Below are 27974 nucleotides of genomic sequence, written 5' to 3'. Positions count from 1 at the left end.
ACCTCAGTTCAGTGTAGCAAAAAAATTCAGAAATGAGATAGTGTCTGTCCGTTACTTTATATCAAGGTTTTAAACTAATTGGCGCGCAAAGACTGCGTCAGGGGTTAGCAAAATATACTACTTTTAAGATGGGGGGTAGTTCTCAAATTTAAGAAAACATTGATCTATTGGGTTTGGGAGCTGAATTTAGATAGAAAGAACATGTGAAGGTTGACTAGTGGTTTTTCCCAATGATATCTGTCTGTCCGTTACTTTATTTCAATAGTCCGTAAAATTGGTAATACTGAAACCAGACCCAACTTTTTTTCCTACACAAACCATCATACAGTACTTAGTAGTTTTAACACGCTGAATATTGTGGAGCTGGTCTTCAAATTTAAAGATTTTCGCATCAATGTCTGTCCGTTACCAAATTTTATTTTTGAAATATCACCATTAGATTCTCGCAAGGAAGATCTTAATACAATCTTATTGAGAAGTAGGTTATGTGATAATCACTGGTCAAACTAATTTAAAACTTTGAAGACACCACAATACTTTTTCCAGACATTCAAACTATAAAAGAAAAAGAAAAAAAAACAGTGCAAAGAGAACAAACTAAGGGTATAAATAAGTAGGCCTATATTGCTCGCGCCAGTTCAATTATTACGGTTAAGCTAATAAACCTGGCTCGAGCAGGCACAGTTTGTGTCATATTGATAAGTGGCCGAGTCGTTTATATGCTAAAAATCGCTATGGTCTTGTTCTGTCGAATATTCTTTAAAGTTCACTCCTCTTATTCTGGTACGAAGTGGTATCTCAGACAGCAAAATCCGTCATTTTTACATTGATTCAACGTCTGCAGACGTTTCCTTTACATTGATACGTTGAAATATGATCAAGGATTGTAGACTTTAGAAAGTCCTAAAGACGACTTTGAATTGCCGTCAACAAGATTAATGCTCTTGAGTGATTTGCCTGTGAAGTTCTTTCATCTTTTTCGCATTTTCAATTAACTGCAAAACACGAAACGAAGTGTAAAAAACAGTGTAAGTAAACCGGCTAATTCTGATAATAAAATTACGCCTACGTGATAAAAATACTTTACATGGGCCTTCAAGGCTCTTTAAATATAAAACTAAATTACGGTAGCCTACTAACTCCATTTAACAACGCTTGAGACTAAGTCTGACTAGTCTTATTGTAAAGCAAAGCACAAATTTGATCCGCAAACTTTTGAATATCTTGTTCACTTACACTTTTTACAGCTGATAAAGAATAGTTTTCCACAATACCGATTGTTACCTTTAAGAATGACTTCAATTCGCAATCTATGCTCCGCATGGTTGAACCGATTTGAGAAAATTGCACGGCGGATTTATCGCAGTACGGACGGAAATAGTTTTCGTGTGTTTGTAAATACGTCACTTGCAGTTGATCCAAATCATTCAAAGCTAACGCCAACGATCGCTTCAATTTATCCAACAGAGAAGGATCATTTCCTTCTTCTTGGTAGTGAGGCCACTGAAACAACAATATCAAACGATATAGGAAATTGATAAGCCAGCAACCGGCTGTTAAATCAACACATTAAGCTTGTTGGTTTGGTAGTAAATGTAAGACCTCAATAGGAAATTCAACACCTCAAAAAATTTTTGACATAAGCAACAAAGAGGCAACTGTGCAAAGAGCTTGAACACACAGTCACATCGTATGAAAGCAGACGACGGATGTGGTATCGCGGCTCTGTTTCATCTCACGATGAAATTGAACAACAGATCCAACAGCTACCTCAAACAACGGTCACTTTTGAACAAGAAAACTGACTATTGCCCAGACAAGTTTGATATATACTCAAACCAGGGATATCTTGACACTGACTAGTATCCCTGACTCAAACATGAAACTAGACTAATAATTAATTTGTTTGTCTGTATTCTTTGTGACAGCTGCGGGTATCAAAATGTATTCATAGTCCATCTTTCACTTGTTTGTTCTTTCTTTAAAAAATGGAGCATTTAATTCACTCCCTTCAAAAATTACCACCTCGTTTCTTGTTATCAATCTCTTCTGCTTTGTTTTTTTTCTTTGCTTAAAACAAATCTTAATCCAACCAATTTCTGTAAAACCAATGGCAGGTTTTCTGCATAAATGATATGAGTTTTTCAACCTTCAACATCCATGACGGTATTCCTAATACGTACATACCTTTTCTATTAAATTTTCCAATATTGTTTGTTGCTGAGTAAGCTCGTTTAGTAAAATGTCAAGCTTATTGTCCATTCCGCTTGTAGTCGCCAATGTTAGAGAACTATGACTAAACAAACAGAAAAAACGTTAAAAAACAAGACTTTGGTTGAAATTTCTTTTTAAAATTATATGATATGGAAGCTTTTTCAAAACAGGTGGGTAACTGGTACAATTTTAGCATAACATATTCGAATACCTTAAACTCTTTCTCATATTCAAAGACATGCTTAATTCACTCGCAATTGCCGGTGGCAGCAGTTTGAGCGATGTGGACAGAATGGAAGACATTTGGCAAGTTTGCAGGATGGTTTCTACGACCCACACTACACGATCATTCTGTTGCTTCAGACCATCTGTTTGAAATGTAATATTTTTTTGCAAATTCACACATACACTTACTGTTATACAATTTTCATTGTCATGCATGTAGTAAAATGCTTGAATCTCGAAAATAGATTTAAAAGTACAAGCCTTGTTACTCAACACAAGAAACAATTTACTAGCCTCATTCTATTTCGCTATCACAGCATCCTGAGTATCATCAATGATAGCGAAATCGATTTATGATTGAAAAATGAGGCTGGTAAACTGTTTGTTGCGTTGAATAACAAGGCTTGTACTTATGATACGAGACAGTCAACCGCTTCAAGTGGACAGTTTGCTGGGTTGATTCACAAAACTATAATTTTTTTATTAGATTTAAAAGGTATGTTGCCAAGCAGGTGTCATACAGAAGAGAACTGTAAGGTCCTTTCATAAACTATTGTGTGAAATTGTCAAATTATTTATGGATCACTTGCAAAATATTTCAAACGTAAAACCAAGGCGTCTGCCGAGGAGTCACTGTTATATATGACTAAGACCCCAATACATCCGATTGGAAATGTTTTTGATAAAACCGAAAATACAAGCAAATAAATGTGCGTTTGATTAAAACTGTTGAAGCAGGCAGTTGAAAACCAACTACATTTAAATATCAAATTATTCGTAGGTCGTAAACGACGGGTCTGCTACTATTCGGTGAGTCTGATTCGGTGAGTTCCTAACCTCTAACCCTAACCTCTAACCCTAAAACGGCAATGATAATTAGGCTACGGTACCCGATAATTTAAAAAAAAAATTGAAAAAATCCCCCGTTAAGGGATCGGACTCACCGAATCAGACTCACCGAATCGGACTCACCGAAACGGGCCATTCCGTAAACCACAGCTTCACAAACAAATGCAGGCCTCTTAGCTCCCGCGACCAAAGCCGAAAAGTCGTGAAATGGCCTCCGAAACTAGCGCATCGGTAGACCATGTTTGGTCGCCGGCTTCATCCTTTGAATTTGGCGTCAGCAATCGTCGAGATAAATGCCGAAGTAATCGAACAAAGTGTGAATTTTGTCGGTAAAAAAAATGACGACGCAAATGGTATGTGGATTACAGAAACCTAGCCAGCAAATCAGTCTGTAGACGTTGAATCACATTAAAAAACGACTGATTTGCTGTCTGAGTCTCCACTCCGTTAGCATTTGAAACTTTCTTTTCTCTACTCGCGTTGTTCATTCTGTACATCTACTTGGAATAGATGGTCCAGACACCGCGCACAAGATTTCAGAACCGTAGGCTGAAGTCGATTGCAGATAAAATTGAACGCGTTCTTCATTTGCCTAAAATGTTTCTTCAATTGTTTCCGTGTTCAGTGCTTCTTTTTTTCATTTTGCAAACTGAATTTTAGCAAGTTGACGTTGATAAAGTAAGGTATAACCGCCAATGAAAACAATCGAATCTACATTTCTATTTATTGTTTGAACTACAGCAATGAATTGTGTGTACACACCGATGAAATGCTAATTCTTCTTTCATATAAAAGCTTTTCATGATAAATAAAAAAAATACTTCAACACTGAAACTATTAAATGACAGAATTTAAAAAACACGATATCAATTAATAACGGATTTTCAAAAACACAAATTTTTAACGGACTTTTTATTCTGGCTACCGGCGCGAGAATCTGGGCGCCGGGAAGCTCTGGTAGGCCATGCTTGGTAGCCAGAAAAAAAAAGAAGCTTAGAGGCCTGAAATGTAATTCTTTTATTTAAGCAAATACATGCAGCACAATATCAGGCCAATTTTGCGATAGAAGTTACCTGATCCCAGGTCAGAAATATTAGTGGCAACAGAAAGTAAGTTTTTCCACAGTGCAATATGTTGTGTCATAGAGGCTTTACCCTGAACAAAAAAATGAGATACACAAAAATAAACTTTAAAAATTTAGTATTCAATAACCATCCACTTTAGTCGCCACGCTGTACTGCAATTAAACTATGAAATAAAAAGGCTAGACATGATTTGTCACTTGTGATCACATGACGATGTTACATGCGTGTAAATCTGAAAACAATTCACAAAACACAGGTTTTATATTACCCTGATTAAATCAACATCTGTGGGCAAGCAAAGACCAAGGTTGGAAGCAATCTCTGTCAAAAGTTGAGATTCCCCATTTATTTCAAGAGTGCTTGTGAATGCTGCATGATTGTTATGATATTTTACTATCATCTTTTCAATATCCAAATCAATGCTGAAAAAAAGATGATATTGATGAAGCTTTGCATTGTAAAGATCAGTCAAAAAAGGTATTTTACCTAAAAAAACACTTTTTTGTACAGAAACAGAGATGCACATTAAGTACCGTAATTTGGGGTGAATAGGGACAAAAAACAAATTTTTGTATGTTTTTACAAAAAAACTAGTTAAACTTAATATTCCAAACACAATATTTGCTTTGCGGATACATATAAGTTTATTGATTATTTAAAGCTGATAACTTTTTTGAATAATATATAGCAACTGCACAGAGACTAAAATTGTTTGGGTAAGTTTTTTTCTTGTTTATTTATTATGGTCAAAACTGTGTTTGTGGAAATATGTTTAGCAGCAAATACACTTTTTCTGGGTGTGCACCTTGTTAGGTTGGTTATCGTACATATACAAAAAAAATTTGGACCAACTATGTTTACATTGATTGTGTTTATTTTTTATTTCGTTTTTCAAGACAAACATTTTAACTTTTTTGGGGTGAATAGGGACGATGCCAAGAGCTACAGGAAATATGATGCCAGCACCTTGCAAAAAGCTCTTGAAGCCACAGATAGGGGAATAACTACAGAAAAGTCGCAGAAACGTTCAACATTTCAAAAAGTGTATTGGCAAGACATCACAAAAGTCAAGATATGAAGCCCCAAGGTGGCCGCTGGCTTTAGGAGAAGCATTAGAGGAACATCTAGTTCAGAGTGCAACATACGTGCAACATACGGCCCGCGGTACCCATTTACGCGGCCCGCACATTCTTCATCAAGTAGCCTATTATTTTTAAATACTTTTCATGTTGTTATTTGTAACGTTATCATTAGCATTATTGACTTTTAGCATTATTACAATTACATCATTGTTGCGTCATTAGTAAGCGTTGTAGAAAACCGCCTTGTTCTTCTGGCAATGATTCAGTAACATAAATCTTACTTTATGGGTGCAGTGTGGTGAATATATTAATATTTATTCTACAAAAAGCTTAGCATTGTAAAAATGTCTACAAGTAAGAAAAGGAAGGTTGATTATGAAAGGCGGAAGTTCAACAATGAGAGGTGTATAAATTACTTCGTTGTTCAACACAATCAAGATGTTGTTTGCCTGATTTGTTAAAACACTATAGCAGTAATGAAAGAGTACAATATCAAGCGACACTACTGTGCAAAGCACTCTGCTAATTATGATAGCATTGTGGGTCAATTACGGGTTGACAAAATGCAGCAGCTGAAAAAGTCTTTGAGCAAACAGCAAGAGGTATTTCACGGTTACAAGAAAGACATTGAGCTTGTTACAAAACTGAGCTTCAAGATATCTGAAACTCAATGTGTAACTTGATTGTGTCTACTTTTCCATTAAATAAATTGTTCATATAAATTCATGTGTTATTCGATAGACTGGCCCTCAGCAGCATTATAATTGTACGTTGTGGCCCATTGCGATAAACAGTTGCACGCCCCTGATCTAGTTGGTTGACTCTTGCTATGTGCCCAGTGGGGCTAGCCCATGGACAAATTTGGCATAAGATGCATCGCAAAAGCTCAATTTGATAGAAGGGGAATTCAACACACAAAGTTTAAGAATAAAATGTCTGGTAATGACTGGGTAGAATCGTTTCTCAAACGGCACAAAGATGTGTTGACTCAAAGGCTGTGTCAAAATACCAAACGGTCAAGAACTGCAGTCTCTTTTACTGCCATATCATAATAGCTTTTTGAAAATCTTGAGGACACATTAAGAGATGTGTCACCTGGAAATATAATGAATTATGACGAGACTAACCTCAATGATGATCCTGGGAGGAAAAAAAATGTTGTTGAATAAAAATTGAATTTTTTAATTTTTTTGACATTTTATTCTAATAAAAAAAGCTTTTTGCCATATGCCAAGCACCAACAGGTTCAAACCTTAGCGTTACTTCAAAGCATCAAGTACCAAAGCTTCAGATACGGTGTTCCTATTCACCTCATGCACAGACCGAAAAGGTTTAAAATTAAAAAAAATAAAATGTCAGTTTTTTCTAAATATTTATCTCAAAATTCTTAGGATTTATAAAAAATACAAAATGGCATAAACATAGGTCTAACATATGGACATAAGTGGAACTACTAAAAATAGCGACAGTTTGTTCATGGAAAATCCTGTGTAGCAAAAACCTTTAAAACTGTCCCTATTCACCCCAAATTACGGTATTATAAGTAACTTAATATAAATGCATCCATGCAAACTACATAATTTTTTAGGCTATACAGTTTTCATCTTTTAAGCTTAGAATAGAAGTAACTTTATATTTAATCATAGTACATACACTCATAGGTATATTATATTTATTAAGAACAATAACTGGAGACAGTGCCTCTGTTTTGGGGTCCACGTCTTTTAGGCGCATACAGTTAGGCGCCGGTCAAATAGGCGCGCACACTGTGGCGTCAGGATATTTAGGTGCGACTGGTGCGAGCACTGTGGCGCCCGTTCATTTAGGTGCTATTCCTAGTAAAGTCTGCAGATTGAATCAGCTCAGCTTTGGCAAAACCTAGTCGGGATTTTGACGGAAAACTAAGTTACTCTTCACTCAAGCCTACCACCCGCTTGAATACAGCCTACAGTATATTTTTTTACTGATGTTTAGTGTATTTATTATTTGACTTATATAACTAAAAGTGAACTCAGTCATGTTCGGAAACTTGAATAATTTATTGATAAAGCTTTCGCCGACGCAAACCTGGACTGACAACAAATAAATGCCGAACACGCGCATTAAAAAAACAATATATTTTTTTGTTCAATATAACATTTTGTGTGAAAAGCATTGCTCTACCTGCCAAGCTGATAGGGTCTGCTACTATTCGATGAGTCCGATTCGGTGAATTCCTAACCTCTAACCCTAAAACGGCAATAATAATTAGGCTACGGTACCTGATAATTTAAAAAAAAAATAAAAAATCCCCCGTTAAGGGATCGGACTCACCGAATCGGACTCACCGAAACGGGCCATTCCGAAGCTGATACAATTTGCAGACTTTACTAGGAATAGCACCTAAATGATCGGGCGCCACAGTGCTCCGTACATAAATATCCCAATGCCACAGTGTGCGCGCCTATTTGACCAATGCCTAACTGTCTGCGCCTAAAAGACTTGCTCCCCTGTTTTGACCTTTTGGATCTCATCAGAATAGAGATGTTTTGACCAAGCGCAAAACATTGAATAAGAAAATATTGCTGTGTTTTCTTTTTGTGATGCTTAAAGAGTTCTCACAACTCACCATTCACTTTTTTCAGAAATACTATTAGATAAGTTGATGTGCAATTGTGCATGCTTGTCTTTGTTTTCAAGTAAAGTATTTTGTAACAATAGATGCCCTTTGTGTGAAATAATAAAAAGTTACACACAAAAAATAAACTCATCAGTATCATGCTACATGATTATTATGTACTAAAGGGATAACCGGATAACGTATAATAAGAGTGTCCAACCAAATATTATAACATTTGTGTAAATATACAGCATATTCTGAAACCAACAATACCATACATTGCATGTTTAATCCTAATGGTCATTCCTAAATACAAATGTTCTCCTTCAGAAAACAACTTCGACTGAGGTCCAGAAACTGCATCAGCTAAAATGCTTGCTTCAACATATCTACTGTGATGCTACATGAACAAAATCAGACATTCATTTTCATGTAGATATTTAACATTCGTTGAATATTACTCACCAAGAAAATAACCATGATAAAAGTCGCATACGATGTGGACCAGGATTCAAAAGAAGTTTGCTTAAATACAAAGGATCAATATCTTGTGTAAAAGGACACTGGAGGATCTGCAACAATGTAATCTATCATAATATAAAAGTTTTTAATTTTGTGGCTTTTCAAAGCTTTAGCACAGATGTTGTACATTTATATAAGTGGAGTTAAGCATGTGCCAATTAATCGGAATCGGCAGGTATCGGCAATTTTTGGAGAATCGACATCGAAAAAAATTGCCGATTCTTTCGGATTCTTTATCAAAGTTTCCTTCAAAGACAGTGTCGGCGGCCTTCCACCTTAACAACCAGGAGGCACAGCGTGAGCTAAACATCAATATTGATGGGGAACGCCTGCCCTACTGTGCCGAACCTACATTCCTCGGCATAACCCTGGACAGGTCACTCACGTACCGCCGGCACTTGAAGTCACTGCGCAAAAAACTATCTACACGCGTCGCACTTTTGAGGCGATTGGCGGGTTCCGGCTGGGAAGCTGGTGCTAAAACTCTTTGTACAGCTACCCTAGCCCTTGTTCATTCCACCGCTGAGTACAGCGTGCCAGTCTGGTGTCGTAGTTCTCACACCCACCAGATTGATACCGCCATCAACGACGCACTGCGTACTGTGACTGGACGGAATGGCCATTTCGGCGAGTCCAATTCGGCTAGTCCGATTCGGCGAGAGCCCTTTTCGGCGAATTTTGAATTTTTTTAAAAATTATTGGGTACCGTAGCCTAATTATCATTGCCGTTTTAAGGGTTGGGATTAGGGGTAAGGGTTAGACATTGGGGTTAGGGGTAAGGGTTGGGGTCTTATTTCAATGTTTAGCGACGTTAAAACGATGTAAAAGCGACAATGATAATTAGGCTACGATAATTTAAATTTTTTTTTAAAAAAATCACCAAATAGGAAACTCGCCAAAAAAAGGGCTCTCGCCGAATAGGGCACTCGCCGAATCGGACTAGCCGAATTGGACTAGCCGAATTGGACTAGCCGAATTGGACTCGCCGAATTGGACTCGCCGAATAGTAGCAGACCCGTGACTGGATGCCTGCGTCCCACTCCAACGAACTGCCTACCCATCCTAGCAGGCATCCAACCCACTGAGCTACGCTGTAAAGGAGCCACGATTTCTCTCGCTCGCCGTGCTCTGGACCTCGACCATCTCCTCCATGCAACATTCAAGCGACCACCACATATAAAGCAGCGGCTGCATTCAAGACGCCCCTTTGTGCCTGCTGCACAACAACTACTTAAGAACGCAGAAGAACTTGGTTTAAGTGCGGCACACTGGACGAACCACATGTGAAACACGGAGTGGCAAAATCACACCTCCACGCTCCGTGACTTCATACCCGACGCTGATCCCTGTCCACCAGGGATGTCCCTCGCAAGACTTGCGTGGGTCACTGGGTCAGGCTTAACCGCCTGCAAACTGGCGTCGGCCGCTTTTGTTCGGACATGCACAAGTGGGGCCCGGCTCCTTTATCAGAATGCGAGTGTGGTGCCACGGAACAGACCATGTCATCCACCACTGCCTAACCCACCGGCCTCCACACGGTGCGCATGGTCTGAAGGTCCTGGATGACGAGACTGCTGAGTGGCTGAAGATTTCTTGCCCTTCAATCTAGCCTGGAAAGATCGCTCATAAGCCATCATCATCATCAAAGTTTCCTAATCAAAAGTAGCGCTTAATGCTTTCAACAAACAATCGTGTGATTGCGCAAACGTAATCAAACCAGCTACCTGATAATCTTTTTTCATGTGTTTGCTAAGCAACAAGATTGGCTGCAACTCGGCGTTCGAAAACAATACTAATTTCTTCACAAGATGTTTTTCTTTTTTCGCTTATTGATGCACTTTGAATGCAAGGCTGGTGTGTTACTTTTTTAAAGGTTTCTGTATATTCAATACCGCTGCGTTCATTTTCTTTTACACTCTAATCTTTTTCTCTTCTTGTTTCTGGCACCTTCTTGAATTCTGCGAGAAAAATACTGCAAACCGCACAAGATAATATTTTGCAAACTGCATTAAGCTACGTTGATTTTACACTCTGTGAGCGATGGCGATTTTTCTCTTTTAACTGATTTCCGCGACAAATAAAACGCGTGTCTTTCACCACTTTGTAGCGCGCAAGAAGTGAAGAACTACCGTAAAAAATCACACTGTCTAGAGCAGGCGACAAAGTGAACGCTTTTAGACATTTCAAAAGCAGCAACTTGTAACAAAATTGCAACCACATATAGGGCACAACTAAAAGCAGCTTTAATCATTTAACCAAAGAATCGGCATCGGCAAATATTTAAGAATCGGCATCAGAATTGGCATCGGCAAAAATTTTGTAATCGGCACATCCCTAGTGGAGGTACACTTAAAACAGAGTTTACCATTTTTTTTACAAAAGTTTCAGGTAACAAAATGTAATGAAGGTTAAGCTTACTTCAAACTTTTTCAAAAACTCATTCGCTGTCACCATATCCATCTTTCCTTATCCTTTATAAGTGTAAGCACAGTACGGTATGTCAAAAAAAATCAAAACTTTTACTGCTTGCCATATACTGTAGTGTAAAAAATGCATTAAGCAGGTACCATACTCAACAGTTTAACACCATACTGTTGTAGATAAATAACAACAGAAAATCAATACACAGGGCAAGTGATAAAGTATATACGGTACAACTTCAAATGCACAACTGCAATTATGAAAAACAGAAGATTCATAAAAATTAAGGTTGACCAAAATTCTGAAAGCTGAAGCTAGCCATTACATAAAGCTTACCAAACTTTAATTATCTTTTCATAATTTAAAAAAACATAGCAAAGCATCAACTTTGCAAACCTATGCATTATGCAAAAGTATGATTCTTGGTAAGTGGGCTTTCATTTGGACTAAAAATATCCTGATATTCAATGGTGTCTATAAGTTATCTGTTTATGGTGTTCATATGTTTTTGTTTTCTTTTGGTTTAACCAACTTGGTTAAATTGTTTCTTTTCAGGGTGGCAACTGACTACTGACTAGTAGACCCTATGGTTGTTTCATTGTCTTTCTATCAAAAACAAAATTTAAAACATTATATATATATGTGTATTTTTATCTTTTTTTTTTCATTATTTTTATCTGAAATGTCAATTAAATTGTTTTGCTTTTTGATGATTAAATTGATTGATTTTTTGACTGTGAAATCTTCTAATGGTTAATAAAAGACATCTTAACCTAATACATAAATACTGTACCAAATATAGTTATTACTATCTGAAGCCTTTACAAATTGTTTCACTTAACGGATCATCAGAAGGTCTGAAAAAAACATGCAAACAGTAAAGAATCGATAATTCTGAAAAGATATTAAATATTGCAACTGTAATTTAATCTGCAAAAAAAACCTCTAAACCTGAATTCCTGAAAAAATATTAAATATTATAACCGTAATCCAATCTGCAGAAAAAAAAACCTCAGAATCACTAAGGACAACATCCATCCGCCACGACAAAGCTTCAGGATGTTGTCCTTAGTGATTCTGAGGGTTTTTTTCTGCAGATTGGATTACGGTTATAATATTTAATATCTTTTCAGGAATTCAGGTTTAGAGGTTTTTTTTGCAGATTAAATTACAGTTGCAATATTTAATATCTTCTCAGGAAGTACAGGTTTAGAGATTTTTTTGGCAGATTAAATTACAGTTGTAATATTTAATATCTTTTCAGAATTATCGATTCTTTACTGTTTGCATGTTTTTTTCAGACCTTCTGATGATCCGTTAGGTGAAACAATTTGTAAAGGCTTCAGATAGTAATAACTATATTTGATTTAATTCGCTCTGCTTTGCCTTTTTGCTTGGCATTGAGCACTTTTTGTAGTATTACAGACGAAATCGGTTAATAGTATACTGCTTAAACGTATCAATCGTTCATTTGAATCAAAACCTGAAATCCCAAACCAAATCCAATCTGATGTTAAGTAAAAACATCGGTTAAGCGCATACCGCTTAAAAGAATAAGTCGGATAAAAGCATCAGGATTTGCTTCTAGTTTGCATACTTCATTCATTTAAACGTATAATTATACCCGTTAACGAAAAGAGAATGTCTCTTTTTTGCTTCGCATTATTGTCTGCAATGTTCAAAGGCGAAATGAAGCAAAGGTGAGACAGATGCATGCGCTCAAAACAAAGACAAGTGTCTGTAATCCCAGGCCATAATCTTATGTGCTAGACATCGCACTACAAAGAACCAATTTTCGCACAGCTGGGCTTCATTAAAACAGAAGAGTACACAAAAGGAATAATCACACTAAAGAAGTTTAAATGCTTTTGATGTCATCCGTCGGCGACTAGCCTTCCAAGGAATGGACATGGACAAATTATTTCGGCTTAAAAGGGAAGTGTTGGAAAGCATGTCCAAAACTTTTTACCAGAAAACTTTGGAGAATTTTTTTTAAATTGCTAAAAAAAAGCAGCCTACTGTTGTGAAATGCAGTGCATAATTTCATTTGTGCAGTTTCGTTTAGTTGAAGAACATTGCAAATGAATTATTTTACCAGACAGCGCAAAAGACTTGAAAAAAAACTTTGCAATTTCAAAACAATGAGAGTGAGCCGTGTTTTTCTACCATACCACTATTTTCGTAGGCCACGTTCCATACTCAAAACTACACAGCTGGTACGAGCTAAAAATAGCACGCTTGAATCAAAAACGTCAACGTCAAAGTTCGCGTTGTGACGTCACAGAGATCGGTGAGATTAAAAGAAGTCCGATTGCCGCAGTTTGCAGAAAAATGCTTTGATCATACCTGCTCAGTCAAGTCAGCAAAGCTGGTCTTTTTTACATTCTTTCAACGTCTGCAGATAATAAATCAATGTAAAAAGGACCAGTTTTGCTGGCTGGAACATACAGCATAGTGTTATGTAACACAGAACTAGTAAACTCTTTAAAGTTTAACCAGAATTGTAAACAGTTGTAGGAAGCATCAGTTGTAATGTGCGTTGCAGCCTAGTCAGCACAGACATCTTCCCAACAATTACGCCCATTCACAATAAACCTTTTTTTTAGTAATTGGTTAAACGAATCAATCGTATAATCGTATCAAAACGTCTGGCAAATAGGTGATTCGATTAACCGATTTCGTCTGTAATAGTTTTCATTGTTTTAGACTGTACCATACATCTTGTCTATTTGTCAAAATTTTCCAGGAAGCAAGCTCTCTACATCCCCTACCCAGCTTCACTTTTCGGATATCAAGTTTTACAATTTTATTTATCTATACTGCATAGTCGGCTGCGTAACCAAGTGGTAAGAACGTCTGCGCGACGTTCGAAAGGACGTGGGTTTGACACCGCTCCAGAGCACGCGGCTGACTCATTCCATTATAATTCAACAAATTTTCTTCAAAAAGTCAACCTGCCCCTCTTGGAATTTTTTTGTTTTAGATATGTTGATGTGCATGAAATTCTGAATGCAACAAAAAGAAAAATTATGAAAATTGATCAACCGGTTCACTAGATATGCCATTTTGAAATTTTTGATCACTTGGTGGCGCTGATGAGTTCACAAACATAAAAATGTCATTTGTTGCGCCCCCTGATGATAGAGAGGTGATCAAACATTCGATTGAATCACTATTTTTAAGGATGAGGATTCCAAAAATGGAAGTGTTTTCTGTGTATTACTATCACAAAAAAAGTTATAGCAACTTCTATTGCTTTTAGGTGGTCGCAAAAAGACGCCCAAAAAGCCTTGTGGGAATCCACGTAGAGTGAAAATTTTTTTTTGTAAGATAATCAAAGATGTATTTTATTACAAAAAAGAAAAAAATTAGAGGTGTTTTTTGTTATTTTTTTAAACGAAGTGGCTATTCTTACAACATATTGTAAAACTAGCCTCTGAAGCTATTCTTACAAGCACCACTCAAGCAAGACGTTGTTTACTCGAGCAAGACCTTAATGCGCTCAGGCGTTTCATCCGACGACGCTCATACGTAATTTCGCGCGCATGCGTATTGGCTTGTGCTGCACACTTGATCGTAGAGTGAACCGCGGTAGTTGCTGATTTTGCTGATCGAAACTACACGTCAATGAATCCATCGTCATCATGATTACGAAGGGAGCATTATATTACAGTTTTGAGACACTTTCTTCGGCTATTAAGCAATGGGAAAAAGAAAACTTTGTCAATGTTTATGTGAGAAATTCCATAACAATTGAACGCGCAAAACGACGTCTAGCACTTACATCCACAAAAACCTGGAATGAACAGTTGAAGTATCGTACAATACAGTATGCTTGTGTGCATGGAGGAAGAACACCCAAATCATGTAGTCAAGGAAAAAGACCAAATCAAAGGTAAGTAATGATGGTTTTGTCCTTGGTGCCCATAGGTTGAGCTACTCATGTAGCCTATATGCATAAGTTTTGCTAATAGATTGAGTTTTGCATAAGTGCAAATTGCCTACATTCCTTATGAATGCTAAGAACTTAGCAAAATGCATATATTCTGCTGAACCATTCCCGCATGCTGTCTATTGTAATAAGTTTTGCTAATAGATTGAGTTTTGCATAAGTGCAAATTGCCTACATTCCTTATGAATGCTTAGAACTTAGCAAAATGCATATATTCTGCTGAACCATTCCCGCATGCTGTCTATTGTAATTTCCATTGAATTGTCATGCCCAGAATTATTCCTAAGTTGCATTGAATTACCCATTAGTTTTGTCAATTTACCCATATGTTACGTCGAATTGCTCATCAGCACAATTCGTCGAATTACCCGTAAGTCTCATGAAATTATCCATAAAGACATGCCTTATGGGTACTTCAACGCAGCTTTTTGGCAATTTGACGTCACTTATGGGTAAATCGACTAGATTTATGAGAATGCTCGGCTGAACTTGTGGTAATTCAACGTGACTTTATGGGTAATTCAGGTGGGCTTATAGGTAATTGGATGCAACTTATGGGCAATTTGACATGACTTGCAGGTAGGCTACTTTAACGTGAGTTATGGCTAATTTAGGTGTACTTATGGGTGATTCAACACGGCCTATGTCACCTCATCTTTGTTGTTTTTCAGTACTTTTATCAAAGGTTGTCCATTTGGAATCAAAGTAAATGCAACGTCAGATGGAAAAGCGCTATGCATCACTGAGATTAGTAATGTCAATGATCATAATCATGATTTCAATGAAGTAAGTGGAAATAACCCTTTGTAGTAGTCATAGCCTTTGAGCTATGGTCACACTAGCCCTGTATATGATAAGGAGGCTTTCATCAGAAATTATGTGAAGGATAAAAAAGAGCAATAACATTAGGGGGGGGGGTTAATCGGCTTTTTTTTCAAATTCAATTTTAACCCAGGTTTTAGGATACAACAGTACATTCTAAGACCACTAGTAAAAAAAATTGACATTTCCGTCCAAAACCCCCTTTATCCAAAAAATTACTTTTCGTGTATAATTGCATTTTGATTATGACACTTGAAGTTCAAATATTGTTTGCTACTGTACTAAAACACGTTAAGAATGTTGCAAGACAGTTTTTCTGATCTTGACTTCATCGTAAGACACGGTAAAGTGGTCATTTCACTTTGCGCGCATGACTACGCACATGCTGAATATGACCAGTTTGTGCGAAACTGGTCATATTCAAGCCGCCGATTCACCAAACCTGGTGATCTTGCCCATCTCTGTGGGTTGGACACCTGTCAAAAGATATGTCATTTTCTTGACTATGTGCATATAAATTATTTTTCAGAATGCATTTAATTTGATGCCTAAACAACGAAGATTAAATGAAACAGAAAGCAGTGTGATCGGAGAAATGCTTGCCACCAAAGCAAATAAAAAGTTGGTACAAAAGCACATTGCAGCTTCTACAGGAAAAACAGTTATTCTTAAAGATCTGCATAATATTGCCGCAAAACAGAGACCTTTGTATGAAAACACCTATGATGAACTTATTAATGAAATGAACAAAGAAAAAGGTTAGTCGACAGACAAAACTTTTTTGTCTGTTATACAGTACAAGATATGTTCATGCTAAATAGTAGAGATGACTTTCTAATTTCTATGTGCAGTATGATAAGTAGAGATAGAATGAGCTCCGGTTCCGGTCAAATTCTGGCTCCGTACTGGAGGTGATGTGACTCCGGCCTAGAGCCGGATGTGTGTGTGCAAGCTGTGGTCAGGGTCATGACCTTGGAAAAATCTAATTTTTTGCATCATTGTAGTACTGCAGCAATGCAAGAATAGGCTACCAGGTTGCCTGTAACATTGGTCAACACCGTAGGCGTATTTGCAATCTACAGGTCGCTGCTGCAGATTGAGTGTCACATGATATTGTGAGCATTCTTCTTGAACCATTTCAGATATAATGTCAATTTTAAAAGCAATTCGCGATTGACCTCTTGCCGTAATGGTTTAGACTGCAGATGAATTATTTCGATGACGTGGGTTCAATCTCACCATTGCCAGTTCAATTTAAAGTGTTGACCGCCTGGTTTACCGGTCAATAGACTCTGTCTACTGCAGCAAACTGCGGATTACCAGTACGCACATCATAGTAGGCTACACAAGAAAAATATCTAATTTTCAGACGTTTTTCTATTCAGAAAACGTTTGTCTAGTATAACCAACACAGAATATTAGCAGTACCCTACAACGTGTGGAAAATTTGCAACATTGAGCTATAAAGGGTCAATTGAGAGTATTTTTTGCTTCATTTTCTTCATAAGAATTCATTCTACTTTCCCAAACTCATGCTCCAAAGATTTTTGTTGCAACATAAGGCGCTATGGGGATTGTAAGATTGAAAGCGGGATCAAGGAATTCAATCAAAGGTCTTCAATATCTTGAAACAATTCTACTTTGAGTGGATAGAAATAGAAAACATTGCTAAATTTGAAATCTACGTAAAAGTTTACTCCTAATGGATCCTTTTAACGGACCCTAAGCATTGCAATGTGGCATCTTTTAGAGAATGGGGTGAGAGTGGTATACAACCGCTCAGTTGGAACATTGATTATATGATGTAAATATTACCAAAGGCCTAAACATCCTTCCTCTGGCCAATAATTAAAATAACATAGAATAGAAAACAAATTTCACTAAAAGTTGATGTTTTTGCTTTTAAATCTGATGGAGTGCCTAATAGGCCTAATTGTTTTGCGCTATTTTAGTCTGGCCCAGGATTGTCAAGATTCTTGCTTTGTAGGGTATACTAATCCTCAGTTTATTTTCATTTTAGGTGCTGCAGTAGATGTGTTTGCAGATGATGACAAACAATTGCAGGCGATATACTTTCAAACGAAAGACATGCGGGAAACCTTTGCGGCATATCCTGAAATGCTGCTGATTGATGCAACCTACAAACTTAATGACTTGAGAATGCCATTATATGTGATGCTGAATGTTGATGGCTTAGGTCAGAGTGAAATTGTGTGTCTGTGGCTTGTAGCCACTGAAGACAAACTGACCATCAGCAAGCTGTTAACTCAGTTTAAACTCCACAATCCAGCTTGGGATAAAGTGGAGGTTGTAATGGCTGACAAAGACATGACAGAGCGGGATGCCATGATGAAAATGCTGCCTACTGCAGAAATTTTAATTTGCTATTTTCATACCCTTCGCACTTTTCGTAGAGAAGTTTCCATGGAAAAATTAGGCATTTCTTCAGCCCAAAGGCAGGTATCACTGGAAATTTTAGGAAAACTGGCAAATGCCAAAAATGAGTCAGCTTATAATTTACTGTATAACCAATTCGTTGACACAGTCCCAATTGCTGTCACAACATATTATAACGATAACTGGCATGCTATTCGACATCAATGGGTGGATGGACTGAGCAACTTAAAAGCTAATTTTTTGAACAGAACTAATAATCGACTGGAATCCATCAATGGAAAGTTGAAAAGTGTCATAACAAGATACTCAGGAATGACCATGTTTTTTAAAGATCTGATGGCATGTATCCAATCTCTTTCCACCGAACGTGACCACAAAGCGTCAAATGCTTTCCTTAAGGTTCCAATTGATGCGATTTCAAGTGTGGCGGAGAGACAATACCAACAGCTACTGACACCATTTGCATATATTCATGTGCAACAACAATTCAAGTTAGCGGAAAAGGTTGTCATGTCAGAGATTTTGAATGATTCTGCCATAGTAAAATCTCGTGTCCATGGGGAATTGGCAGTCACAACAACAGCATGTCCTTGTGGATTCACATCATCAATGCTGCTACCTTGTAGGCATGTCTTGGCAGTTAGAAGGCAGCTCCATATGTCAGAGTACAATCCCAATCTTTGTTCAGAACGGTGGACAATGCAATATTTTCTTAAATCCCATCGCCTGACAAGAAACTCACTGGACAACGGTCCTGCATCCACATTACCAGCTGTTGAGATTCTTAACAAGCCTCAAAGAAGATGTGTTTTATCAGAACAGCAAAAGTATCGCCGTGTTCAAGATATTTCCCAGAAGATTGCGTTAATGATATCTGAACAAGGAATGGATGAATTCCAATACAACCTGGATAATTTACGACAAATTGCAGAGTTCTTGCAGGAAGGAAAGAAATTCCAAGTTGTGAACTTTTTGGGTCAAACTCAGAAAGGTAGGCCTATATGCTAGCACTATTTACTAAATCAGAAAAACTAGCCTATTTTTTCAAATATCTGAAGAGATATGGGTTAGTTACTGCAACTTGCGTCGTGATTTTGCAGTCAATTTTTTTTTGAGCAATGATTTTTATGGCGTTGAGCTATCCAATATGTGGGCTAATATGTACTGCATGCGCAGTTGCGCACTAATTTACGATTATACAAGGTTGCAGATGCTCAGTAATTCTGCTTTTGTGAACAACTGCATGATCCTTTTCAGGCACTGATACTGGAAGTGCTGCTGCAACATCTTCCAGCAATGATCCTGGAATTGTATTTCCTACGGTCTCAAACAGTACTTTACAGCACACACCCTGTGACGTCTTGTCGACCGTTGATACCAGTGCGATTATGATGCAGACTCCGTCCAGTTCTGTTCAGTCTTTTAGAAGTATGCTGTTTCTGAAAGCTTCATTTCTGATTAGTTGTTTTTTTTTTCTTGCATTGCATGCTGCGCTTACACTACGTTTCATGTTTCTTAAGATTATAGCACGGTCTGCATTATTTGATAAGTAATGAGTTTATTGGCAGGTGATGCAGCATTGTGCAAATAATCATCGAGAAACACCTAGCAGATTTTGATAGATACTGGATTGGTTGGCATTCGGTAACCACGCCAGAAGCATGTTTTGGCTGCAACAAAATCTTGTTTTCAAAAGGTTAATGTAGATTTGTTGACACCTCAAGTGCTCGCTTCCAACTCAAAATACGGTATATCACAATATCTACTGCCAGTGCACGTATTTACGATTATACGACATTATGTTCCGCCCAGGACCGTAACCTCGTCAGTTTGGCCCCCATTGCAACAGTGCAACACATCCAATAATTGTCCAGTAAAGACTCGTGCGACGCTTCTATTGTTTCTTCATTGCTCAGAGGTGATCCTTTTCAGGCACTGATACTGGAAGTGCTGCTGCAACATCTTCCAGCAATGATCCTGGAATTGCACTTCCTACAGTCTCAAGTAGTAGTTCACAGCACACACCCGGTGACGTCTTGTCGACCGTTGATACCAGTGCGATTATGATGCAGACACCGTCCAGTTCTATTCAGTCTTTTACAAGTATGTGCTGTTTCTGAAACATTCATTTCTGATTAGTTGTTTTTTCTTGCATTGCATAATGCATTATGTTTATTAATTTTTTAATAAAAACGTTGAAATAGTGATGTTTTCTACGTTGTAGCCTATATTCGATTCTCGTTGTGTTTATTAACAGATGATGCAGGATCAATTAAATTTCCACCGAAGATGATGAAACGTGGCAGGCCAAAAGGAGCTGGATTGACAGTCATTGGGTTACCACGCAAGAGACAAAAAAAGAGCGGACCAATTCCATTCAGACTGAAGTCGTCTTTTCAGAAAGAAGCAGGTTTGTTGCATTTATGTTTGTGTGACTTCATTTTTGTTATAGCCTACGTTAGTTTAAAAAACTACACTTTGACTTCTGTGGGTCTGCCTAGCCGATAGGCTACGTCAAAGCGTACGTAGGCTACATCAAACAAAGTCACCCATGGTCATATTTTTCAGCAATACTCAGTTGGTTTGTCGATTCTGAGGTAGTAGAAGAGGTCTTGCGTCCATTCAGCGATCGACTGATCGAAGAAAATGAAATTGAAACGTTGCCCGAAAGAATTCCAATGAAGTGTTTAGATGAAAACATTGCCATTGCTTCTGTGCGAAGACATTTTTCTTTTGACGGTTGGACGTTGATGGAGAACCTACTGACCACTTTGCGAAATAAAGGCCGCTGGTTGTGCATCTCCTGTTATTTAGATCTTGATGCAGGCGACAGCATCATGTGCGACTCGTGTCTGGATTGGCACCATCTGAGATGTCTTGGTAGAACAATGCCGCCAAAAACGAAGTCTTGGTTCTGCAGGACATGCAACCTTATGGAGAAGTGACAGTGAATGTTCAGGTGATACTGCAATCTCGCTTTGTCAATTAAACCAAGGTTATGTAAACCGTGAACTACGAAAAGACTTATTGGCCTTGACGCGTTATGCTTGAAACTTGTAACATTTGATAAAAATCGTTTCTTCAATGGTCCTCACATAAAACGCTAACGATGTGTTCTTGAATGACTAATGAGTCCAATCCTGGCATTAAAAGTTCTGATGCATTTAGGACATTTAACATTCTTTGGGAGAGCTAGCTGAAAGTCATGGACTAGTACAGGTTTGTAATGTAGTTGCTGCAATATACTACGGTCCAACAAGACCTTCAACAGTTCATTAATATTCAACTATTTTACTGTTTCCAACTTAACACAATTAGTATACGTATGTTGAACTCTTTCATAGCAAATGGTGGTACAGAACTTGAAAATAGCAAGTAAAAGGTAGCTCGAAGCTGCAGTTTTTTTTTTGACTGACTCATCAGGAGCTGTCATCAGAATAAAACAAACCTAAATGTGGTGAAGTACTTATAGTAGAAGGAAAGAAGAAAAACTGGAGCTTCAAACTATCAGCTACCTTATACTCGCTAAATCCAGATTTGTTGCATGTGTGTAGTATTTACATTTCTTCACTGTAATCTTAGGCTATGGCATAAATGCTTTGATTTCTTATGGCAAAAAATGGGTGATGAAGATCCATAAGTTTATAACAGTAAAAAATCAATTGTTTATTGTTGAAAGTGGTTGGCTTCAGTTGAAGATGCCATGAGATCCATTGAAGAGTACGAAGCAAAAGCAGGAACGAAGCTTGTTGTTGTTCAGAAACGAGCATACGGTGCCATGTTAATGTTGATTTTTAACATCCTGTCATTGTAATTCACTAGTGTACTAAGTGTTGATATTCATACTACAATAATAAGCCTTTTCTTTGTTGACAAAGATTCTGAAAAGGTTTCTGCAAAGCACAGTGTTTTCACCAAAGTGGAGGATAGGCATCATAAAAGAGGAAACGGTTTACTAACTGCAAAAAATGCTATAAACATATGTAAATGTGTTCTGTTTCATCAACTTTTCATCTCGTTTCTTAAAGACACTCAGTTTTCAGGTGTAAAAGCTTTGTTGATTCAAAGTAGCCTAGCCTACTTCACTGACCTCTTTTGTATTTTTTCCATCTAGTGTGCCAAATCCATACGCCTATGTGGTGTTATTGATTGGACCAAGTGACATGTCCAGCGGTAACCAAAGGCAGGGTTTGGGTCACAACCAATCTTTTTGAGACAATTTATTTTTTACCATATTCACGTAGTAGGCTTGGTGGTTTTCAATGTTACGTACAGTACCGTATATTATTTCTGTAGGCTACTATCATAAGATGAAAATTTAGTTGATTGTAACTCATCGTAGATGAAGATAATACGATTGTTGCATCGTTGCGGCCAAGGCATTTGCCTCTTGGATGCAACTTACAAGACGTCCAAGTATTCCCTTCCTCTATTTTTTCTTTGCGTCAGAACGAATGTTGGTTACCAGGTTGTTGCTACTTTTATTATCCAAAATGAACAAGCTTCGGACATAGCAGAAGCACTTTCTGTTGTAAAAGGGTGGTCAGAAAACTGGAACCCTTCGTTTTTCATGACCGATACATGTGAGGCGGAAATCAAGGCCATCGAAAGCGTTTTTTCAAGTTAGTGAATTGCATTAACATTTTCGTTGCTTGTGTGCTGTCTCCATTGCTCATGCATTTGTGTCGTCACTGTTAAGTTGCTACTGTACTTTACCACTCAGTGCCCACGACTTCTTGTTCCGCAGATTGCTACGTGTTACTCTGTGCCTTTCATCGCGAACAAGCCTGGGAAAGGTGGATGAGGAAAAGTGACAATGGCGTTCGCGATGATAAAGCAATTGTGCTGACATACTAGAGTCTAGACGCAATGAGGAAAGCAACTACATAGAACAGACTTGTTTGCAATCAAACCAGGCGACAATGAGCGAATGGCAAACGCGATACCCCCCTATTCAGGGATAATATGCGTGTCTGTGACCGCAGGGGACCTGGAGCCGAGTTGTTTTGCACGTTGATAGCACCATGCAGTTGCAAGCACAGTAATAGGCTACTGAGCTCACATTTTGAACAATTCAGTGATCTTCACACCAAGGCTTTTTTTCAGTTGCTAACACGGCCACAAATCGCAGCGCATATGCGTGCTTAGTGTTAAGTAACAGCCTAGTGGAAAGTGTTGTGGATTGAATTTGCTAGTTCAAATAAGTATATTAATTCCGGTACCCAAAGCCTCAAATGAATTCACGAATATCGCAATTGTTAACAATGGCATATAAATTAGGATGTTAGTGCACACAAAGTAGGGAAAGTATTGCTTGAAGAGTTGATTCCTGGGACAAAAATTGAACACTGTAGGCTATGTCGAGCAGAAACTGGTTTAGTGTTTTAAGGTGGTCAAAAATGTAAGCATGCGTCTATTTGCATCCAACAAATAACGAAACTCTAAACTTCTCAGTTTGGTCGGGAAACAAAAAGGGTTGCGAGGACAAATGGCAGGTCTCATCTAGGCAAGGAGAGGAGGGACACATGGGTGATGATCTGGCCTAACAGTTACTGTGCTGTGCTCAAAATATGTACAGTTTTTGTTTAACATGTGCGGTATTCACTTTTTGTAAATAGCCTAGCTTTTCGGAAATGCAACGAGTCATCTGGCGCTATTTGCTTGTGTTTGAAGCCCGGTTGCTCGCTTTGTGAAAAAGCTATCAACCTCAACTTTTGCTTGTCAATAGACAGAGATATGTTGTTTAGATTAGCGTTTATTAAATGCTGTTATCTTTAAAAATATTTGTGGGATAAATGGTTAAAGTCGGTCAAGTTCAACTCTTTACCTAAGAAATATTTTTAACTTTTAGAGTCTGGCTGACCTTAATTTGGATAGACGATAGCTTGTGCTTTCCAGCAATGGTTCAATTGTTAAAATCGAAGCAGAAACAAGCAACTTACAACTAATTTAATAAAGACATATAATGATCGCAGACCGGGGAGACTTGTATACTTGCTTCGATTCGGAAATGCAACGAGTCATCGGGCGCTATTTGCTTGTGTTTGAAGCCCGGTTGCTCGCTTTGTGAAAAAGCTATCAACCTCAACTTTTGCTTGTCAATAGACAGAGATATGTTCTTTAGATTAGCGTTTATTAAATGCTGGTATCTTTACAAGTATTTTTGGGATAAATGGTTAAAGTCGGTCAAGTTCAACTCTTTACCTAAGAAATATTTTTAACTTTTAGAGTCTGGCTGACCTTCATTTGGATAAACGATAGCTTGCGCTTTCCAGCAATGGTTCAATTGTAAAAATCGAAGCAGAAACGACAAAGATATATTATTGATTAAATGCTGGTATCTTTAGAAGTAGGCTATTCTTCGGATAAATAGTTAAACTTGGTCAAGTTTAATTCTTTTCTAAGGAGATATGTGGTGTTTTTCGGGCTTGTGTTACATAGCTATTAGGTAAAAGCGGACACTTGCACGCTTTTTTTTGTCATGGTTGACTAATTTCACCCCACTTTTCCACCATTTTATGGTGGATTCCTCCTGTGTGACGTCATCGCCTTTTTAACCAGGGTCGCGACTTGTATACTAGTTCCAGATCACGCATGAGCGCATATTGATGTCAAACGTAATGCTTGAGTGGTGCTTGTAAGAATAGCCTCTGAGGCTATTTTTACAATATGTTGTAAGAATAGCCACAGCCTTTTTTAAAATTTAATTTTAAAGTAAAGTATGGTTTTCACAGAATTTGTCCATTTCCAAGCCTTACATTGTTGCTCTTGTGTCATGTAATAATAGGCACACCAATGACATCATAATGGTTATTATTTCTTAACAATCAGCCTGTTAGTTGAGGTTCAAAATGGCTGCTCTTTTAAACCTGACTGTTTCCCTATTGTGTTTTCTGTCTGAGAACAACACCCTGTGTAGGCTAGTTAGTGGGTGTTGTGAGTAGAAGGTATTGAGATGGAGGATTGCACTGTTGGAAAAAAAGTAGTAGTATTATACTTGTCATTTGAAATCAATATTTAATGATTCGAATATTTTTTCAGAAAGTAAGCAAAAGGATGATTGCAAATTGTTGACATTGGCAGTTCCTCTTTTTCAAGTTCAATCCCAGATCTCCATAGAACTAACTTTGTTTCAGTTTCAGAAAGGTCAGACAAAGCTATGTAGCTGTCCTTACGGCTATACCATTTCAAATAACAAGTACTACTACTTTTTTTTCCAACAGTGCAGTCCTCCATCTCAATAGGCTACCATGTATTTTCCTTTTTTTCGTTTTTTTTTTCCGTAAGGCACGGCGTTTGTCGAGTGACCTCGTCACCAAAAAAGGCAAAAATCGCAGCCCTGGACAAAACATTGATTGAAATGTTCTTCAGGTCCAAGTAAGGTAGCACCTTTTGCCATGATCTACCATGCACTTTTGCTGCTTTGAGAATGTTATTCACTCTATCAGTTATAAGGAGTTAGCCTATCTACTTAATGAACTGACTTGCATGACCTCATTTCAAACAATAACATAAAAACTGGCAAAATAGCAGATTATACAAAACCTGTTTACGCTTCCCTCCACTGCACAAAAAGTTGCCAATTCAAAATTAATGTAATGATGACGAATCCTCGCTGAAGCGTACCACAAAGGTGTAGTGTAGGCAAAAGGAGCAGGAGTTTGATTGATTCAATCAATCAATGCAGCTGTAGTCTACAGTATATGAGTGCCCCATCTTTGCCCCTAACGTTCCTAGGTTGTAATTTCAACCAAATCCCAGTTGATGCTGATTCAGCATCAAGTATAAGCGCTTACAACTATTTTATTACAAGTCGCATCTTTGTTTGACAAAAGATAGAAAATTTATCTGGGGTTATGAAAACTGTAAAATTGTCATTCAATCAGTGATGTACCGTCAGCGCATACACTGGCGTAAGCTCATTTTGTTTGCTAGGTGCCAAACATTCACACGGTATAAACCACTCGAAACAAACAAGTTTTATTTTGAATTTCCACTAAGAAACACAAGCATCTGAAATTGTTCATCTAACATTTTGCTGCGTTTTGGTTTCAATATGTCTTTGCCCATTGAAAACATTCTTTCAACTTATTCAAAATTTGGAAAATTTGATAAAAAAAATGCAAACAACAGCTAAGACATTAAAAAATATGCGTTGACGCTATGCGCTAAAAAACCGCAAAAACTTTACGGCATAGCCTCAAGCAACAACTATCCAAAAAAATGTGGCCGCAAGCGTTAGCGTAAACAAAAAGTCTACGCCGCAAGTCTACGGCGTATACGTATATATCTCTGCATTCAATAGCATAAAAAAACTCTTGCTTTAAAGCAATACACAAGGAGGATTATTTTTAACATATTAATTAAAATAAAGAAACACTGCTCTGTTCGTTTTTCTCTCTTTCTTGCGTCATCAGTATTTGCGGTTTTTATACTCTTGGGCAGTGGTCACAGCAGTAAACCATAATCTCTTCGTGGGAAAATTGTAACATAAAGTTCCCGGATGCGTTCGTCTGTATGTAATGACCGAAAAAGAAACACTCCTTTGAAACGTCTATTCAAAATTGTATTTCTGTAAAAATAGCCTCAAAGCTGTCGAAATTGGATGCAACGCCGTACACCACTAAAACTGTCACTACAGAACAGATTACTTGGATAAAAGACGGAATTTTTGTCCAGCTAGCAAGCACTAAGCCAACAGTTAAATGTGCGACTAACTCTCAAGCAACCATTTCACGAATGACCAGAATAGATAGCAATATCTCAAACTCATGTACGCAGTACTGTGACGCAATAGTGAAACCCATTTGTCACGCAATTCAAACCGGTGTTCAAAGGTAGTGATGCAATATTTCATCAGGTCTTACGACCGATGGTGCAATATTTGGACATTTTCTAGCAATTTCCATGACGTAAGATGCCAGCTAGGTTAAGTAGACCATAACGGTTTTTATATGACGTTTGATTTGGTGAACAATTGGCTGGAACAGGCAGTGGTGCCACTCCTAGTGTTTTTCCACTAGATCTAGTGTTTTTGGGTTGCATCTAGTGTTCTAGTGTTTTTTTTTTGCTATCTTGTGTTTTTTAGCGATTTACCGCTATGTTGGTATGCATAAGTTTGGACAGTGTTCAAAGTAGCCCCACCTATTTTTGTTTGGCTGCATCAATGTGTTTGTAGTGCTTTTCAAAGTGGACTCGAGTTTTTTGTCTAGTTACACCCAATGATAACCAACTTTGAGAGATTTAGCATAAATACTTTAAAAAATACACACAAATGACTGTAAAAAGTGTTCAAAGTAGACTAAAGTAGGTAGCGTAGCCTACCATATATGGTACCGGAGGCTTAGGCTACATTTCGTCTGCTTACATTTGGTGGTGTGGAGTTCTTAGACTATACTACCTCAGAGATGATTGTGAGTAATATGGCGTTTTTGACAATATATTTGCAAAGGCCAAATTTGGGAAAATTTTGTTTGCCCCCCCAAAATGTTTTACTCTCTTGCGGCTATGACTTCAGGGCTCTCACTTTCAAGGAAATTCAGTTCTACTTTGAAAGTTTAAGGACTTTTAACACTCACTAACGCCATTGGCTATCATTTTTGTACATTATGCATGTAAATGATCGTGTATTTATGATAGGTACTAGTGTTTTTTTTTGAGTCTAGTGTTTTTTTCAGTCAAATCTAGTAGCCTACTTTTTCATGACAAGAGAGTGGCAACAGTGCTCTTGGGGGATTGAAAGCTGATAATGAGTTTACAGTTTAGAATTTCAGTGTCTGCAGTTTTTCTTGCTGACTTTTTGCGAG

The 27974-nt window shown here is 37.7% G+C and overlaps 2 protein-coding genes across 3 annotated transcripts; one reads left to right on the top strand and one right to left on the bottom strand.

Annotated features, from left to right (window-relative positions):
- Positions 1–395: 395 nt before the first annotated feature.
- Positions 396–25801, bottom strand: LOC145777564 (HAUS augmin-like complex subunit 7). 2 transcript variants are annotated; one of them, XM_082588978.1, is made up of 8 exons: positions 25714–25801; positions 8520–8626; positions 4642–4795; positions 4362–4443; positions 2426–2582; positions 2188–2296; positions 1285–1503; positions 396–995 (listed from the first exon to the last, which is right to left on the bottom strand). In XM_082588978.1, the coding sequence occupies exons 2-8, from the start codon at positions 8546–8548 to the stop codon at positions 936–938; spliced, it is 810 nt and encodes a 269-aa protein (XP_082445104.1). In that variant the 5' UTR covers positions 8549–8626; positions 25714–25801; the 3' UTR covers positions 396–935. The 2 variants fall into 2 exon arrangements, with proteins under 2 accessions (XP_082445104.1, XP_082445103.1); XM_082588977.1 differs by lacking the exon at positions 25714–25801 and adding an exon at positions 10995–11133.
- LOC145777213 (uncharacterized) lies at positions 14516–22883 on the top strand. The gene is made up of 8 exons (XM_082588536.1): positions 14516–14892; positions 15621–15735; positions 16301–16529; positions 17792–19159; positions 19426–19596; positions 20101–20271; positions 20426–20578; positions 20737–22883. Exons 1-8 carry the CDS (start codon positions 14642–14644, stop codon positions 21111–21113), a joined length of 2835 nt encoding a protein of 944 aa, XP_082444662.1. The 5' UTR covers positions 14516–14641; the 3' UTR covers positions 21114–22883.
- Positions 25802–27974: the final 2173 nt, after the last annotated feature.

The sequence above is a fragment of the Aplidium turbinatum genome, chromosome 9 (assembly GCF_918807975.1).
Source record: "Aplidium turbinatum chromosome 9, kaAplTurb1.1, whole genome shotgun sequence".
Classification (NCBI taxonomy): Eukaryota; Metazoa; Chordata; class Ascidiacea; order Aplousobranchia; family Polyclinidae; genus Aplidium; species Aplidium turbinatum.
Note: the sequence above shows the minus strand (reverse complement) of the source record. Positions and strands in the feature narration are given on the sequence as shown.